Consider the following 16,978-nt stretch of genomic DNA (forward strand, 5'->3'; position numbering starts at 1 on the left):
CGAGGTTATGTTACATGACAGAATAGCAAATGGTGTATATGAATCACTCTCGTAGCAATCCAGTCGGCAGGGGACTTCCTCGGGATGTAAACAAGTGTTCCTTGGAAATCCCTACAAGGTGTGTTCGCAGGGATCCGCAATAGTTCAGCAGCTTTGACAATGCCTTAAATGTTTTGCACAGGAAGAAACAAAAGTATTTGACTCAGAAGGGTGGCTGTGTGGGTCTGCAGCAGGTTCACGAAGCAGAGGGCTGCCTTGGGATGCTATTGAACTCAGTGGGATTTACCAATGAGTAAACACCTAGCATTGTGCTACACCTGTGTTATTGGGGCATCACAAGTATCCATTGACAGTACTTCACTAGATGTTTCTCCGTGGGCATTCTAACAGCAAAAGCCTAGGCTTTTTGCAGTTCCAGTGCTAATGAGAAACAGGTACTGTTACCTGCTAAATGTTCAATCTTTTGGGGAGTTTTTCAGCTGATCGGGCCTGTGCTGCTTGCTCATACTGGGGCCATGTTCTCAGACTCCAAGGACATCTTCTGCTGAGACTTCCTCCCATGTCTTCTCCTGACAAGTAGACTTATTATATGTTCCAGGAAATCAAGTGACTACATCGCTGCCATCTTGGAACTCAGCAATCTTGTCGTTCTGCGGCAGCATGCCCTGCTCCACCATTTTGACTGGCTCTACTATCTATCAACGAACGGCCGCCGCTTCCGCCGCGCGTGTGACACTGTGCACCGCTTCACAGCCAATGTGATTCAGGAGCGACGAATGGCACATAGCCGCTTGGGGGATGATGCCTGGCTCAAATCCAAGCAAGGCAAAACCGTGGACTTCATTGATGTTCTTTTGCTGGCAAAGGTACTAGGCAGAAAGAGAGCAAGGAAAGGGGCAGTGCGGCTCCTTGTCTATGGAAGAGGGGAGTTTTATGGGAACTGATGCCCTGCCTAAAGAGGAAGGTTGGCATCAACTTAGGAAAGCTTAACCCTGCGGCTTATAGAAGAGGTAAACCAGAATCTTTGGGGACAAGGAAAGGAAGGAGCCATAGCTCAGTGGTTAACCATCTCCGTTACATGGAGAAGGTCCCTTATCTAAAACCCCAGAGATTCATTTCCATATATATATATATATATATATATATATATATATATATATATGCTTTCGTAGATTTTCACGGGTATAGGAATGCAGGTTTTGGTGTCTTCGGGTGTCTTCCCGTGTAAGAGTCGGGGTGTCTGTGCGACGTTTCGACGAGGTCTCACTCGTCATCTTCAGGCTGGTGTTTTCGGCTTCTTGTTACTGGAACAGAGCCTGTTCCAGTAACAAGAAGCCGAAAACACCAGCCTGAAGATGACGAGTGAGACCTCGTCGAAACGTCGCACAGACACCCCGACTCTTACACGGGAAGACACCCGAAGACACCAAAACCTGCATATATATATATATATATATATATACACACACACACACACACACACACACACAGTGGTGCCCCGCAAGACGAATGCCTCACAAGACGGAAAACTCACTAGACGAAAGAGTTTTCTGTTTTGGAGGTGCTTCGCAAAACGAATTTCCTATGGGCTTGCTTCGCAAGACGACAATGTCTTGCGAGTTCCTGCTGGTTTTTCCCCCTCCCCCCCTTTTTCTAAGCCGCTAAGCCACTTATCAGCTGATCCGATCAGCAGATAAGCCGCTAAAAGCCGCTAATAGCGCTAATCCACTAATCCGTCAATGGGCTTGCTTCGCAAGACGAAAAAACTGCTAGACGAAGAGAATCACAGAACGGATTCTTTTCGTCTTGCGAGGCACCACTGTATATGTATTATTTTCAACAATAATAAAACATACTTTTATATCTTATACAGTGGTACCTCGGGTTAAGTACTTAATTCGTTCCAGAGGTCCATTCTTAACCTGAAACTGTTCTTAATCCGAAGCACCACTTTAGCTAATGGGGCCTCCTGCTGCCACTGTGGGGCCAGAGCACGATTTCTGTTCTCATCCTGAAGCAAAATTCTTAACCTGAAGCACTATTTCTGGGTTAGCAGAGTCTGTAACCTGAAGCGTATGTAAACTGAAGCGTATGTAACCTGAGGTACCACTGTACTTTTAATTATCATAACTAATGTCTATCTTCTTTGCAATATTTCATATATTCCTCCTTACAAAACTTCTTGTGGTCCTACTAGCGTAATTTGTTGATTACAGTTGCTCTTCAAATAGTTCGCATCATTGTTCCAATCTTCTGTGAATCTCTGGTCCCGCAGCTTTCGAATCCTTCCTGTCACCTTATGTATTTCTGCGTAGTCCATTACAGAGATTCGTTTCCAGTCAGTGTGGAGCTGAGCTACACCAGGCTTCCTCAAACTCGGCCCTCCAGATGTTTTTGGCCTACAACTCCCATGATCCCTATCTAGCAGGACCAGTGGTCAGGGATGAGGGGAATTGTAGTCTCAAAACATCTGGAGGGCCGAGGTTGGGGGTGCCTGAGCTACAGTAACCAGTGGTCTAACTCTGGTGCCCTCCCCTGGCAGAGATGCTTGTGAGACTATCAACTGGTCTTTGTGTCTTTGCAAACACCTGCCTTTGTGCTTGCAGGATGAAGAGGGTCGTCATTTGTCTGATGCTGACATCGCAGCTGAAGCTGACACCTTCATGTTTGAAGGTGAGGTGCCAGGATTGGGTCTGGTCTGTCACCGTTTGCAGTATCTCTCTGGGGTGACACAAGCAGGGCACAATTCCTCCCCCAAGTCACAGAAGGACAAGAAGGATTTCCAGGTCATGTTCAGCAACTGAGTGTTTAGGAGGGGTTGAATTATGGGTTCTGACCCCCCATGAGGTGAAATACTTCCCAGGGAGCATCATTGTGTGCTGTCCGTGGTTATGACCTGCTGTTGCCCCAGTTCTGCTGCATACAAACTGCAGCCTTTATCCACAGCCATTGGAGTCAGGTCATTCATTGTATGCTGGTTTCCTGAGACACAATACAGTGGTGCCTTGCAAGACGAAAAAAATCCGTTCTGTGATTCTCTTCGTCTAGCGGTTTTTTCGTCTTGCGAAGCAAGCCCATTGACGGATTAGCGGATTAGCACTATTAGCAGCTTTTAGCGGCTTTTAGCGGCTTATCTGCTGATCGGATCAGCTGATAAGCGGCTTAGCGGCTTAGAAAAAGGGGGGGAACCCGCAGGAACTCGCAAGACATTGTCGTCTTGTGAAGCAAGCCCATAGGATATTCGTTTTGCGAAGCACCTCCAAAACGGAAAACTCTTTCGTCTAGCGAGTTTTCCGTCTTGCGAGGCATTCGTCTTGCGGGGCACCACTGTACTTTCGTTTCAGTAAAAACCAGACTCTGAGGTTATATGTGCAACTGGGGGTGAGGTGGAGAGGGAGAGAGCAAGGCTCTCTGGGATTAGATGCATTTGTCAACTGGATGATCCTTTGAAAGTGACCCGAAAACTACAGTTAATCCAGAATGCAGCAGCTAGACTGGTGACCAGCTGTGGCTGCCAAGACCATATTACACTGGTCCTGAAAGACCCACATTGGCTCCTAGTACGTTTCTGGGCATAATTCAAAGTGTTGGTGCTGACCTTTAAAGCCCTAAACAGCCTTGGCCCAGTATACCTGAAGGAGCGTCCCTACCCCCATCATTCACTGAGGTTGAGCTCCGAGGGCCTTCTGGCGGTTCCCTCACTGTGAGAAGTGAGGTTATGGGGAACCAGGCAGGGGGCCTTCTCAGTAGTGGCGCCCACCCTGTGGAACACCCTCCCATCAGATGTCAAGGAAATAAACAACTACCTGACTATTAGAAGACATCTGAAGGCAGCCCTGTTTAGGGAAGTTTTTAATGTTTGAAGTTTTATTCAGTTTCTAGTGTTCTGTTGGGAGCTGCCCAGATGGGCAGGGTAGAAATAATAATAATAATAATAATAATAATAATAATAATAATAATAATAATAATAATAGTTTCCTTGTGCTCAGGGGTAGTAGGTCTCCAGCTTTACTTTGGGGTTGCAGCTCAGTCCTCTCCAGTTGGGATCTTCCAACTTTTGGTACTATTGACAGCCAATTGCAGGTCCAGAGAAATCTTCCCTGGTTGGACCTTCTGTTGTCAGCCAGTGCTGTGGTTGCACTGAAGCTCCAGGTGATCAGGCAGGGAACCAGGCATGCCTCTTCTGTGAGTTCACACTCACTCTCCCTCCCCGCAGGCCACGACACTACAGCAAGCGGCTTGTCCTGGGTGCTGTACAACCTGGCTCGACATCCCAACTACCAAGACCAGTGCCGGGAAGAGATTCAGAATCTGCTGCGAGGCCGGGAGACAGAGGAGATTGAATGGTGATGGGACATGAAGTGGGCAGTCAAGAGGGTGGCAGGTGGAACTGAGCCCAGGTGTGGGTTGCTCATCTACAATGCAGTTGAATGTTTTTGTGCATGTATGTCCATCTGCATGCGCACAGCTTAGAAAATAAGGTAATCCACAGAGGACTGAGTGCTAGGCTCTCATTTCATCCAGTCTTGCCAATGAGAATGAAAATGGCTGAGTGTTGACAAAGCGTAGCTTCACTGACACACCTCTGCAGATCTCCTGTGCTAATTTTTCTTAAAAGGAAATAAGTAGCTATCTTATCTTTAAAAGACATCTGAAGGCAGCCCTGTTTAGGGAAGTTTTTAATATTTAATGCTGTATTGTTTTTAACACCTGATTGGAAGCCGCCCAGAGTGGCTGGGGAAACTCAGCCAGATGGGCGGGGTATAAATAAATTATTATTATTATTATTATTATTATTATTATTATTATTGTTATTATTATTATTATTATTATTCAGCATATTACATTTATGAATCTGGTGTGCCGAGTGGTGCTCCTCAAATCTGATCTTATGTCTCCTTTCTAAATTCACCTCTGGATCCCTCAGCTCAGCACTGGTCATCTGGTGCTGTGTTCAAAATTGTGCAGCTACTATCTGCTGTTTAATATCTGGGTCTGTTATTCTCCCCACCCACCCACCCAACATGAGAAGAGGAGTATACAATCGTACCTTGGCAGTTGAACACCTTGGCTTCCGAACAAATCAGCTCCCAAACGATCAAAATCTGGAATTTAGTGTTCCAGTTTTCGAATGGTTTTCGGAAGCCAAACGTCTGGCATGGCTTCCGTAGCTTCTGATTGGCTGCAGGATGCTCCTGCAGCCAATCAGAAGCTGCACTTCGGTTTTTGAACGGTTCCAGGAGTCGAATGGACTCCCGGAACGCATTCTGTTCGCAAACCAAGGTACCACTGTAAGTGGGTATTTCTGGCCTGCCTAAAACCACACAGAGGGAAACGATATTGGAACTATAAGCAGAGCTCTTCCCAAATTTGATGTGAGGAGAAACAGGCACCCTCACAAATCCAACGTGGTTCCTCTGCCATGGGGGCATCCATCCCAAGTATGCCTATGCTTTTGATGGAAAGAAGGTTCCTTTTGCCTCAAGACTCTTATTTTCCCCTGACATTTTGAGCATCCCAAGGCAGCTCATCCCCACAGTTTGAGGACCACTGCTGTAGAGCCAGCATTTTGACAGACAAGCACAAAGCCTTGCCTACAAATCTCAAAGAACTTGTTTCTGTTATATAGGGAAAGTCTGCAGGCGCCATTATTTGTGCTTCTGCAGGGAAAATGCTCAAAGGGTGTGTCTGCTTGGCACCGGTCCTGTTCTCATTCCCTATTTTGAAGTGAGGGAAAGGGGAACACGACGAGGGGCACCTATTTCAACAAGAACAATACAGTGCAGTCAACGCAGCCTTAAGGTAGGCTATCTTGTGGCAGTTTCCCACATGTTCCTGTGGCGATCACACAGAGACCCTGGACGTTTGACAGTCTATTGACCCTGTGCCACCACTGTGATTACTTTCTTCACTGCCACCACCCCGTTTCTCACAGGGACACACAGAGTCCAGACAGTTGTTAACATTAACAAATAATCAAGTTTATTTTTAAATGCAGGAACAAGCGTATGGTTTCAGTTTATTTTTCTCTTGTCAGTTTCTTAATCTTAGTTCCTAACAACTCCAAACTGATTATTCCAACTATCTATCTGACTCAACCTACCAATTCCTCTCACTCTTTCTCACAATACAACTCTACCAACCCACTGCCTATTCCTCCCTCTTCCTTCTTCAGCTCCCAAACCTCAACTCTAAACTCCCAAACCTCAACTGTCAACAACCCAAACCTCCACTGACTTTCAAAACCTCCCACTCTAACTTTTACTCCCCCCTTGCATTCTCCCTGGCCAATCACATCACACTCATTTTAACCCTTTCCTTATGACCCACCTAGGAGGCAAACGCCACAGTTCCCAACCAAGGCCCCCAGAATGCAACATCCACGCCACATCCCTAGGGCAGGAAGAGAAAGAGTAGAGGGATTGCCACCTGTAGTCCTGCGCACAGATGCTATAATGCACCGGCCCTATGGTTCCGTGATGCCATGATGCCAGCTGGCCGTCATAAACAGTAACAGTGATGTTTCTTCTTTTCAGGGAAGACTTGTCCCAGATGCCTTTCACCACTATGTGCATTAAAGAGAGCTTGCGCCTCCACCCGCCAGTCACGGCCATTTCCCGCCGCTGCACCGAGGATGTGAAACTTCCTGATGGAAAGACCATCCCCAAAGGTACCGGGCCTCAGCCCATCCCATGCCAGTTGGCATCACGCCCTGTGCCAGCACCTGGCAGGTAGACTCCACCCCTCCCTCACTGCTACATCCTGCAGCAGCGGCAGTCTGGGGTCAAAGGTGCTGCTGTGCTGTTGTATTTTTACTGCCCTGTCAGAACGAGAGATGCCGTGAGCCCTAGGTAAAGGGACCCATGACCATTAGGTCCAGTCATGGCTGACTCTGGGGTTGCAGCGTTCATCTCGCTTTATTGGCCAAGGGAGCTGGCGTACAGCTTCCGGGTCATGTGGCCAGCGTGACTAAGCCGCTTCTGGCGAACCAGAGCGGCGCACGGAAACGCTGTTTACCTTCCCGCCAGAGCGGTACCTATTTATCTACTTGCACTTGACATGCTTTCAAACTGCTAGGTTGGCAGGAGGCCATGAGCCCTATTCAAATTGGCGGTAGGGAATTAAGTCCGTATTTCAGAATGTCCTGCGGGAATTGGGTTGCTTGTTTGGCTTGCTCACTCTTATACCGTGAAGTCTTTATGTACACATTTAAAGTGGTACCTCTGGTTGCGAACAGGATCCGTTCTGGAGGCCCGTTTGCAACCTGAAAAGAATGCAATCCGTGTCTGTGTGTCTGTGCACGCGCGGGTTGCGATTCGCCGCTTATGCGCATGCGCGTGATGTAATTTTGCGCATCTGCGCATGTGCAAGCGGCAAAACCTGGAAACCCTTTCCAGTACTTCCGGGTCGTCGGACGGAACCTGAAAAAACGTATCATGAAGCAAATGTAACATGAGGTATAACTGTACTTAATGTAAAAAAAATTCAAATGCTTTGAGTTACATGTTTTCAGTCCAGGTTAATTTATAATTACAAGTTGTAAGATTCATCAGAAGCTGTATTTGACGCAAAATCGTATCAGAAAATGGGGGAGGGGATGGAACCCCCCATCATTCGTTCACTGCTAAAAGTGTTGAGAAAGGACATTAATAAGAAATTTAGCCTCATTAATTGGTTTCAGTTGTTTTCCTTTTCCTTTGCTCTGCTTCTTTGGCTTCCACTTTCAGGAGATCAGGCAACACATGGTGGGATCAGGTTGTGCATTTTCAAGTGCACATTAACAAAAAGATACAAGGGAGAGATGGCTCAGAGAAGCTGTCATGTCTCCCTGGTGATATATAGTCTGGACCTAAGTGGTGGTGACATAAAAACATTTTTGTTTTGACTTTTTACCTTGCTTTTCCACCAAAAGGACAATCAAGGACACTTAACAGCAGCATTCATGATGGTATGCTCCACGGGTGATTACCCGCGACAAGTAAATGGTATGTTAATCCTTGGAACATACCACTGAATATACCATGGTACTGAGAAGCTTGCAGTGTTGGCTCTTTTTGTAACCGCAGCAAGCTAGGCCTCTGGATCCACTGCTGGCCTTCCTTTGTCTTGTGCTCGAACCGGTGGGTGGGATGCCTCGGACGTGGCTGCTACCATTGCTCACCCCTAACATCTGCTCCAGATGGTTGGCTGACCCCCTGGAAAAGATGTTGAGGGTGTGCAGAGAGAGGTGAGGAAAGCGAAGCCCCACTGCATGAACAGAACACGGCATAATTCAGCCTGGACACTGAGGTCCAGCTCCGAGGGCCTTCTGGCAGTTCCCTCCCTGCGAGAAGTGAGGTTACAGGGAACCAGGCAGAGGGCCTTCTCAGTAGTGGCGCCCACCCTGTGGAATGCCATCCCACCAGATGTCAAGGAAATAAACAACTATCTGACTTTTAGAAGATATCTGAAGGCAGCCCTGTTTAGGGAAGTTTTTAATGTTTGATGTTTTATTGTGCTTTTAATATTCTGTTGGAGCCGCCCAGAGTGGCTGGGGAAACCCAGTCAGGTGGGCGGGTTATAAATAATAAATGGTGATGATGATGATGATGTACACAGATACCGCCCCGCCCCCCGACTGCCCCAGCCAAAAGAAGATCCCGAGTTCATTGAGAGCCGGCAATACTAACAGAGATGTGGAGCAATTTTTGCTCAGGATGTACCATTGCAAAGAGTTAACGGCAGCTCTTAAGCTGTGTCCATAGTCCATTGTTGTTGTTGTTGTTGTTATTATTATTATTCTCCTATTATTATTATTATTATTATTATTATTATTATTATTATTATTATTCTGCTCCAAAATAATAATAACAACAACAACAACAACAACAACAACAACAACAATAATAATAATAATAGCGTTTATGTACCGCCCTATACCCAGAGGTCTCAGGGCGGTTCACAGAAAAGATCACAACATATATAATCAGAATAAAAACAACAACCTAACACCTTGTGCATGACATTCTCTATGGTGTGCATATCCACACATTGATTAGAAACTCTTCCCTCCCCAGGGAACATCTGCCTGGTCAGTATCTTCGGAACCCATCACAACCCTGCCGTCTGGCCAGAGCCTGAGGTATCGGTTTCTGCTGTGTATTTTCTGCTTCTTCCCCTCTCCCTTGGGATCCTTTGGGACCCTTTCCTGGGCGTGGGGGCTCCTCTAGGAGGACTCAGTAGGTCGTGTTGCTAATTTCTTTTACTCCCAACTGCCTCGCTTCTTCTTTCTTCTGAAGAAGTGTGCATGCACACAAAAGCTTATTCCAAGAACAAACTTAGTTTGTCTCTAAGGTGCTAAAGGTAAAGGTACCCCTGACCATTAGGTCCAGTTGCGACCAACTCTGGGGTTGCGCGCTCATCTCACTCTATAGGCCGGGGGAGCCGGCATTTGTCCACAGACAGCTTCCAGGTCATGTGGTCAGCATGACTAAGCCGCTTCTAGTGAACCACAGCAGCCCTGGAAACGCCGTTTACCTTCCCACTGGAGTGGTACCTATTTATCTACTTGCATTTTGATGTGCTTTCTAACTGGGCAGGAGCTGGGACCGAACAATGGGAGCTCACCCCGTCATGGGGATTCAAACCGCCGACTTTCTGATCGGCAAGCCGTAGGCTCTGTGGTTTAGACCACAGCGCCACCCACGTCCCTCTCTTTTTTTATATATATTTTTACTGCATCAGACCAACATGACTACCTACCTTCTTTCCAGTCACCCATAAGTTCAGTCTATTTTTGTTCTTATAGGTCTATAACCCACACCGCTTTGAACCAAAGGCCTTGCAGAACCAGTCGCCGCTGGCCTTCGTGCCCTTCTCAGCGGGACCCAGGTAACAGAGAACTCAGAGCCTCCTGGAGCCAGGTCTTAATTTTCTAGACTGTCGGCTACTGCAGGGTATCGTGAGATATTCTGGCCTAAATGATACTGACAGTGGTCACTTCTTCTTGGAAGAAGAAAGTCCTTCTTCATGCTGTGCAGTCAGTCTCTCAAACCCCCTTCCCCTGGAGGCCTTTAAAAGAGGATTAGACAAATTCATGGAGGAAACTGCTGCAGGCGAAATAGGTCAGTCAGTAGAGCATGAGACTCTTCATCTCAGGGTTGTGGTTTCAAGCCCCCATGTGGGATGTAAAGATTTCTGCATGCCATGACCCTCATGGCGCCTTCCAGCTCTGATGCTATGAAAAGCCTTCTCCTTCTGCAGTTATTCCCCCAGAAAGAGCTTGCAGTCAGGGACATCTGATTTTATTTTGGTCCCCGTGTGAAAGGGGGAGTTATCACTGGATAGAATTCTCCAGTGCTGATCTGTAAAAATGTAAACAGTTCATCTATGGGCACATAACATCAAACCATGAAGGAGACTGCTGTCAGTGGCTACTAGCCATGACGATAGGGCTGCCATACGTCCAGATTTCCCCGGAAATTACTGGTACAGTGGTACCTCGGGTTAAGAACTTAATTCGTTCTGGAGGTCTGTTCTTAACCTGAAGTGCCACTTTAGCTAATGGGGCCTCCCGCTGCCACTGCGCCGTCACCACACGATTTCTGTTCTCATTCTGAAGCAAAGTTCTTAACCTGAGGTACTATTTCTGGGTTAGTGGAGTCTGTAACCTGAAGCGTCTGTAACCCGAGGTACCACTGTATTTCCTCTTGGCAGTGTGGTGGGGGAAGGAATGTTGGGGAGCCTTCCATGACACTGACCTCTTTTCCGTTTGCAGGAACTGCATCGGGCAGAACTTTGCTATGTCGGAGTTGAAGGTGGCCCTGGCCTTGACCCTCCTGAGGTTTGTGGTGAGGCTGGATGAGAGCCAAGCAGTGCGTCGTTTGCCAGCATTAATTCTACGGGCAGAAAATGGACTGTGGCTACAGGTGGAGCCAGTGCGTACCCAGCAGTGATCAGGGAGATGCACCAGATTGGAAGTCTCTGTTCCAGCGTTTCAGCCTGCACTGTAATGTGCAAAGAGATTTATGGTGGCCAGAGAGCCCTCTGCCTCAAACGACACGGAAGGCACGACTCAATTGCCTTTGCCTCTGAGCCCTCATTTCTGTCTGGCCTTCGTCAAGGCGCTAGCAATAGTTTTGTGCTACATTAAAGATGAAGTGTCTTGACCATAAAATGCAGTTTTGATTTTGCTGTAGATCCCTGACAGATAATGGCATGCATAGAAGATCCGCCCTCTCCCTAGCAGTTTGCTGCACAACTCTGGCCATAGGGCCTGCCTGGTATCAATAAGAGAATCTACTTCCTGAGTTGTAAAGGAGCACATCTGAAGGCTGGCATTGCAAACAAACTTTGGCTTCAGTTGGAAGAGGCTCCCTTGTTTACACTTCATGTTGGTTGAGTGCTCGCTCCCCTTGGTCCTGATCATGAGAAGACCAGGGCCTGCAACCTTTGGATGAGGGAGTGCTAAAAAAATAGTATAGTCGCTTTGCTTCTTGAAAAATTTGCATGTTCCTTCTCTTTCTATGTAAAATATATATTTTTATTGATACTTATAAAAAGATATATAACATTCATGCCCATTACAATTTTTCTCATACACCAGAATAAAAGAAATATTTTTAAATCTAACCTAAAAAGGAACAGGAGCAAAAAGAAGAGAAAAGAAAAAGAGAGAGAAAAGAAAATGGAAATACTTCTGGTTCTCTGTCACCTAAATACAGTATTCACTTATTAACATCCAACTACCAGAGCAGTGCACGGAAATGCCGTTTATCTTCCCACTGGAGCGGGAAGCGGCTCAGTCATGCTGGCCACATGACCTGGAAGCTGTATGCCGGCTCTCTCGGCCAATGAAGTGAGATGAGCGCCGCAACCCCAGAGTCGGCCACGACTGGACCTAATGGTCAGGGGTCCCTTTACCTTTACCTATTCTATTTTCTATAAGCCACTATTTTTTCCAGTCTTCAAATCCAAGTTCAAAATCATTGACATTTATTAAGAATTGGAAATGTTTTTGCATGAAAGAGAAAATATTTCTCTCTTCTGAAGAAGTGAGTGCCAATCCTTAAGTAGCCACAGTCCACACAGAAGATGGAGGTGTCTCCTGGCTGGCGGGGGGTGTAGTGGGATGCCCAAGTTTTGCAGAAGTACAAAAACATTAGAAAAAAACCTACATGGAGGGGACTGCAGTACAACCCAAGCACTATTTGGTGAGAGAATGGCAGCTGAGTTTTAACACAGCAAAAAGCAGGCAGCAAAGAAAAGCATGGAAATGGAGGCTGTAAAACCTTTAAAAAGTGCCCACCTGGTGAGTCCCCGAAATGTCACCTTTTAGAAGTTCTTTCCAAGCTATCTGAGAAGCGCGCTAGCCTTAGCCTCATGAAAACCCATGCCACAAAATAGTTTGGTCTCTATGGTACCGCACAAATCCTTCTTGGGAAATTTGCAGGTCCTTCACCTTTGCAAGAAATAAGCACCCTGCAGCACGTTTAGTGAAATGTTTGCTACATTTGGCATCACTGGGCAAATTCCATAGGTTCTACACACGTTGTGGTTGAACCTTGGATCAGAAAACAACAGTTTCAATGCTTGGAGAAAGGATACTGAAATCAATACCAGGGTATTAAGTAGCTTGTTGAGGATTTGATTTAGGTCCAGCTAAAGCAGGTCATTTTCTCCCACTTATCTCAGATCCCACTCTGTGTGTAGATTATTAACCAGAGTGTCCCCAGACCTCCCTTTGAGAAAATATAAATCGATCATTGTCATCTATCCAAGCAATCAGCCTAGCAAAGGGCACCTCTCCACACCCAGAGAGCAAAGGGTAAAGCGGAAGGTGAACGACTATAGATCCACCATCTTGCTGCTTCTTTTTACAAATCTTTTATCTCGGTTGTGCATTGTTGGGGAGTACAGTGTGCCTTGCCTCCAAATAAGTCTTGTCTCCAAATAAGTACTGTACAGTATTCAACTGAGCACCGGTGTTTGGGTTAAAGGGGCCATTTAATCTTTGTTGTTACCCCGAATGTGTTTTTATGTGGTGTTACCAGAAAAATCCGAGGGCTCCCTTGGACAAAAACAAAGACACCAACCAGGATAACTTGGAGCAAAACAGCAGCCTGTAGGCTTGGCCTTTATTGAACTGTTGCAACAGGGTGTTCCCCTCACTTGCAGGAGAGAGGAAAGACCCAGAAAGATGGTGTGCAAGACCTTATAAAAACTTTTGAAATTCCCATCCTCTAGGTCAAGCCCACCCCCAGAAACATCATGCATACATTACAGAAGGGGTTGGCATCATGCATACATTACAGAAAGGAGGGGTTGAGGGAGGAGTTGTGGTGGTAACCTGAGTGTCCTGTCACCTGGCTTTCCCCCTCCCCATGAGTCACTTCCAGGAGACAAAGGGGAGTTTGCAGTTTCCTGCCCCCAGAGGGAAGATCTGGTCATTGTCCTTTGTTACAGTCCATGCTGAATCCACTCCCATATGCAAGTTCTTTGTGATCTTGATGGTCTTCTGTCTGGGATCATCAGGGTTGACATAGCAACTGGGCAGGGCTCCTGTGGATGTGCTGGGATGGTGAAGGGATTATGGCTGACCAGAACCAAGCCACCCCCCTCTGATAGTCCTTGTCATATGGAATAAAATAAAAATGGAACAGTACAAATCCGATGTATGGTTGATTTTTCTATGAATTTATAACAGAAATGTGGCGTATGTAGTGTGTGTGAAGTTTGTACAAACAGAATGATTGGGGTGGGGGGGTTCCTGCTACAGTTTAAAGGGGCCATTTAATCTTTGTTGTTACCCCGAATGTGTTTTTATGTGGTACCAAACGTTTTATCAGTTGGTAGAGCATGAGACTCTTAACTTCAGGGATGTGGGTTCAATCCCCACATTGGGCAAGAGATTCCTTGCATTGCCAGGAGTTGACCCTCAGGGTCCCTTCCAACTCTACAATCCTACAATCCTATGGTTCTAGGATTACTGTTCTTCTAAATGTTATTTTGCTGTAAGTAATGGGCCCGCCTGCTAGCTTGCTCCCTAAAATATCACTGGCTTGCTCATTTCTATATATAGGATGCCTATATTCTGCATGGACTGGTGTATATACTTCTTCTTAATTGTATTTCACTATTAATATAAGGTAAAGGGACCCCCGACCATTAGGTCCAGTCGTGACCGACTCTGGGGTTGCACGCTCATCTTGCTTTATTGGCTGAGGGAGCTGGCGTACAGCTTCCAGGTCATGTGGCCAGCATGACTAAGCTGCTTCTGGTGAACCAGAGCAGTGCACGGAAACGCCGCTTACCTGCCCGCCGGAGCGGTACCTATTTATCTACTTGCACTTTGACGTTCTTTCTAACTGCTAGGTTGGCAGGAGCAGGGACCGAGCAACGGGAACTCACCCCGTCGGGAGGATTCGAACCACCGACCTTCCGATTGGCAAGTCCTAGGCTCAGTGGTTTAACCCACAGCGCCACCCACGTCCCCCTCATTATTAATATACTTCTTCTTAATTTCAGTTCAACAATTACTTTGATAAAATACATATTTTGTTATGTGCAAATGGCTTTAGATACCTATTAGGTCCATAAACTACCATATATCATATATTCAACACAAAAAACAGCGACAATTTGTTGTTGACGAAGGACAGCTGGACATATAAAGGGCCCCATTACCTTCAGTAACTTAGGTAAAGGTAAAGGTAAAGGTACCCCTGCCCGAACGGGCCAGTCTTGACAGACTCTGGGGTTTGTGCGCCCATCTCACATCTATAGGCCGGGGGCCAGCGCTGTCCGGAGACACTTCCGGGTCACGTGGCCAGCGTGACAAAGCTGCATCTGGCGAGCCAGCGCAGCACACGGAACGCCGTTTACCTTCCCGCTGGTAAGCGGTACCTATTTATCTACTTGCACCCGGGGGTGCTTTCGAACTGCTAGGTTGGCAGGCGCTGGGACCGAGCAGTGGGAGCGCACCCCGCCGCGGGGATTCGAACCGCCGACCTTTCGATCGGCAAGCCCTAGGCGCTGAGGCTTTTACCCACAGCGCTACCCGCGTCTCTTCAGTAACTTAGGGCCTCATCAAACCTAAATCTGGCCCTGTATCAGACATAAAACACAGGCACGTCTGAGTTCCACTGTGTTACGGAAAAATCTAGGTGCGAGGCTGCTCAGTCACCCAGCTCCTTGGGCAGAGCCCGCGAGTCCCTGCGGAATAAAGGAAGGAGTCCAGCCACCAACCGGAGCAAATAGCTGTAGACCAAAGTTTATTGCGCAATAGGTTCAAAGAGCAATTTTGAACCCCGAGGATGGGGTGACAATGACTTTTAAAACTTTCCCACCATATCCCAGATTACAATTCGTACAGCATCATTGATACATTATTGCTACATCACTGATATGTCACAAAAGGGGAGGGGTAGAGAGGGGTTCCACTAGTTCAGGGGTCTGCAACCTTTAAGACAAAAAGAGCCACTTGGACCCGTTTCCGAAGGGGAAAAAAACTGGGAGCCGCAAAACTCGTCATTATAAAAATAACTTTTTTGTCACTTTTTTATTATTTCTTTGTTTGACCCCTCAGAATTACACCTCCTCATAGAAATAAACGTTAAATTAACAAGTTACCTTTTTGTGTGTGTGTGTTCTTCACTCCCCTTCAAAACAGTGACCAGCGTACATGCCCCTTACAATGTAGCGGGCGGGAAGGTGACGTCGGAACGGTGCGTGACTAACGCACGCACCGCCCCCATGCGACGTCACAGCCAGTACAGCGCCCGCCACAGTGGGGAGTGTCGGGGCGCACAATGCGCCTCCTCCCCTCGCTAGTATCCACCCCGGAGCCACAGCAAAGGTGTAAAAGAGCCACATGTGGCTCCGGAGCCGCGGGTTGCAGACCCCTGCACTAGTTTAACCTTGGCAAACATGTCCAGACTAGTCCTTGGTACAAGATTAGCACAAGCAGACATGGCAGGGCAAGACCCAGGTATAAGATTAGCATAGGCAAACACCTCTGAAATACCACCACCCAAAGTACAATAGAACCCTTGGCAAGTCTGGTGATGGGATTAGGCTTTCCTTGGCCAACAATCAGCTCAGCAATTGTCACCTCTGGGCACTTCCTGGGGTAGGAGGTGTGTATACATGTCCTCAGGCTTGGGGAGGTGGCAGGGAAAACCGTCATTTTTCCAAGGGCAAAGTAGTGTTGAAATGGAGGAAACTGGCAAAGGAGTTGATTTAATATGATTGTTAAAAGTTAGGTAACTTCCCTGAGCTGTCAAGTCGAAAGGATACATTTATGCATAATATTTGCAACATTTAACAACTTTAAAGATGTGCCCCCCCCCCGCTAATTTCCGTAACAGGCAAGAGATTCTTTGCATTGCCAGGAGTTGACCCTCAGGGTCCCTTCCAACTCTATACAATCCTATGGTTCTAGGATTACTTTTCTTCTAAATGTTATTTTGCCACAGTGGTATAATAAAGTCGCAATTGTGATAATACAAGATAAAACACCAAATGACCAAGTCATTTAAATTATTAACATGTTGCAATAAAACCAAAGGCTGCACCTTTGCCTAGAGTTAAAAGCATGTGCATATATCAGAGTGAAACTGTGCAAATCTGAATTGAAACGGTGCATATTGTTAACGGAGAAATCCGAGGGCTCCCTTGGACAAAAAAACAAGAACACTAGGAATACCAGAGCCAAACAGCAGCCAGTAGGCTTGGTCTTTATTGAAGACTGTCGCGACAGACTCCCACCTGCCACCAGGTGAAACAAAATGGAAGCACAGAACAAAAGAAGACCCCAACTTTTATTAGTTACTAATCCCCCAAACTACACCCCTAGAACTACATCATTGACACATCACAAAAAGGTGGGGTTGAGGGAGGAGTTGTGGTGGTAACCTGAGTGTCCTGTCACCTGGCTGGTTCCTCCCCTCCCCCTCCCCGAGTCATTTCCAGAGGACAAAAGGGAGTTGGCAGTTTCCTG

The 16,978-nt window shown here is 46.8% G+C and overlaps 2 protein-coding genes across 5 annotated transcripts in view; one reads left to right on the forward strand and one right to left on the reverse strand.

The window, feature by feature from the left end:
- CYP4F22 (cytochrome P450 family 4 subfamily F member 22) overlaps nucleotides 1-11,551 on the forward strand; it is a 35,470-nt gene extending 23,919 nt beyond the window's left edge. For all 3 annotated transcript variants that reach the window (XM_082204948.1, XM_082204949.1, XM_082204950.1), the window contains exons 7-13: nucleotides 599-866; nucleotides 2,607-2,673; nucleotides 4,217-4,346; nucleotides 6,537-6,670; nucleotides 9,057-9,121; nucleotides 9,788-9,870; nucleotides 10,757-11,551. In XM_082204948.1, the coding sequence (XP_082061074.1) occupies nucleotides 599-866; nucleotides 2,607-2,673; nucleotides 4,217-4,346; nucleotides 6,537-6,670; nucleotides 9,057-9,121; nucleotides 9,788-9,870; nucleotides 10,757-10,934 (925 nt within the window). In that variant the 3' untranslated portion in view covers nucleotides 10,935-11,551. The remainder of the gene's footprint in view (nucleotides 1-598; nucleotides 867-2,606; nucleotides 2,674-4,216; nucleotides 4,347-6,536; nucleotides 6,671-9,056; nucleotides 9,122-9,787; nucleotides 9,871-10,756) is intronic.
- Nucleotides 1-16,978, reverse strand: part of RASAL3 (RAS protein activator like 3) — a 140,730-nt gene that overhangs the window by 114,473 nt on the left and 9,279 nt on the right. The gene's annotated exons all lie outside the window — the stretch shown is intronic.

The sequence above is a fragment of the Podarcis vaucheri genome (genome assembly GCF_965113315.1).
Source record: "Podarcis vaucheri genome assembly, chromosome: 17".
NCBI lineage: Eukaryota > Metazoa > Chordata > Lepidosauria > Squamata > Lacertidae > Podarcis > Podarcis vaucheri.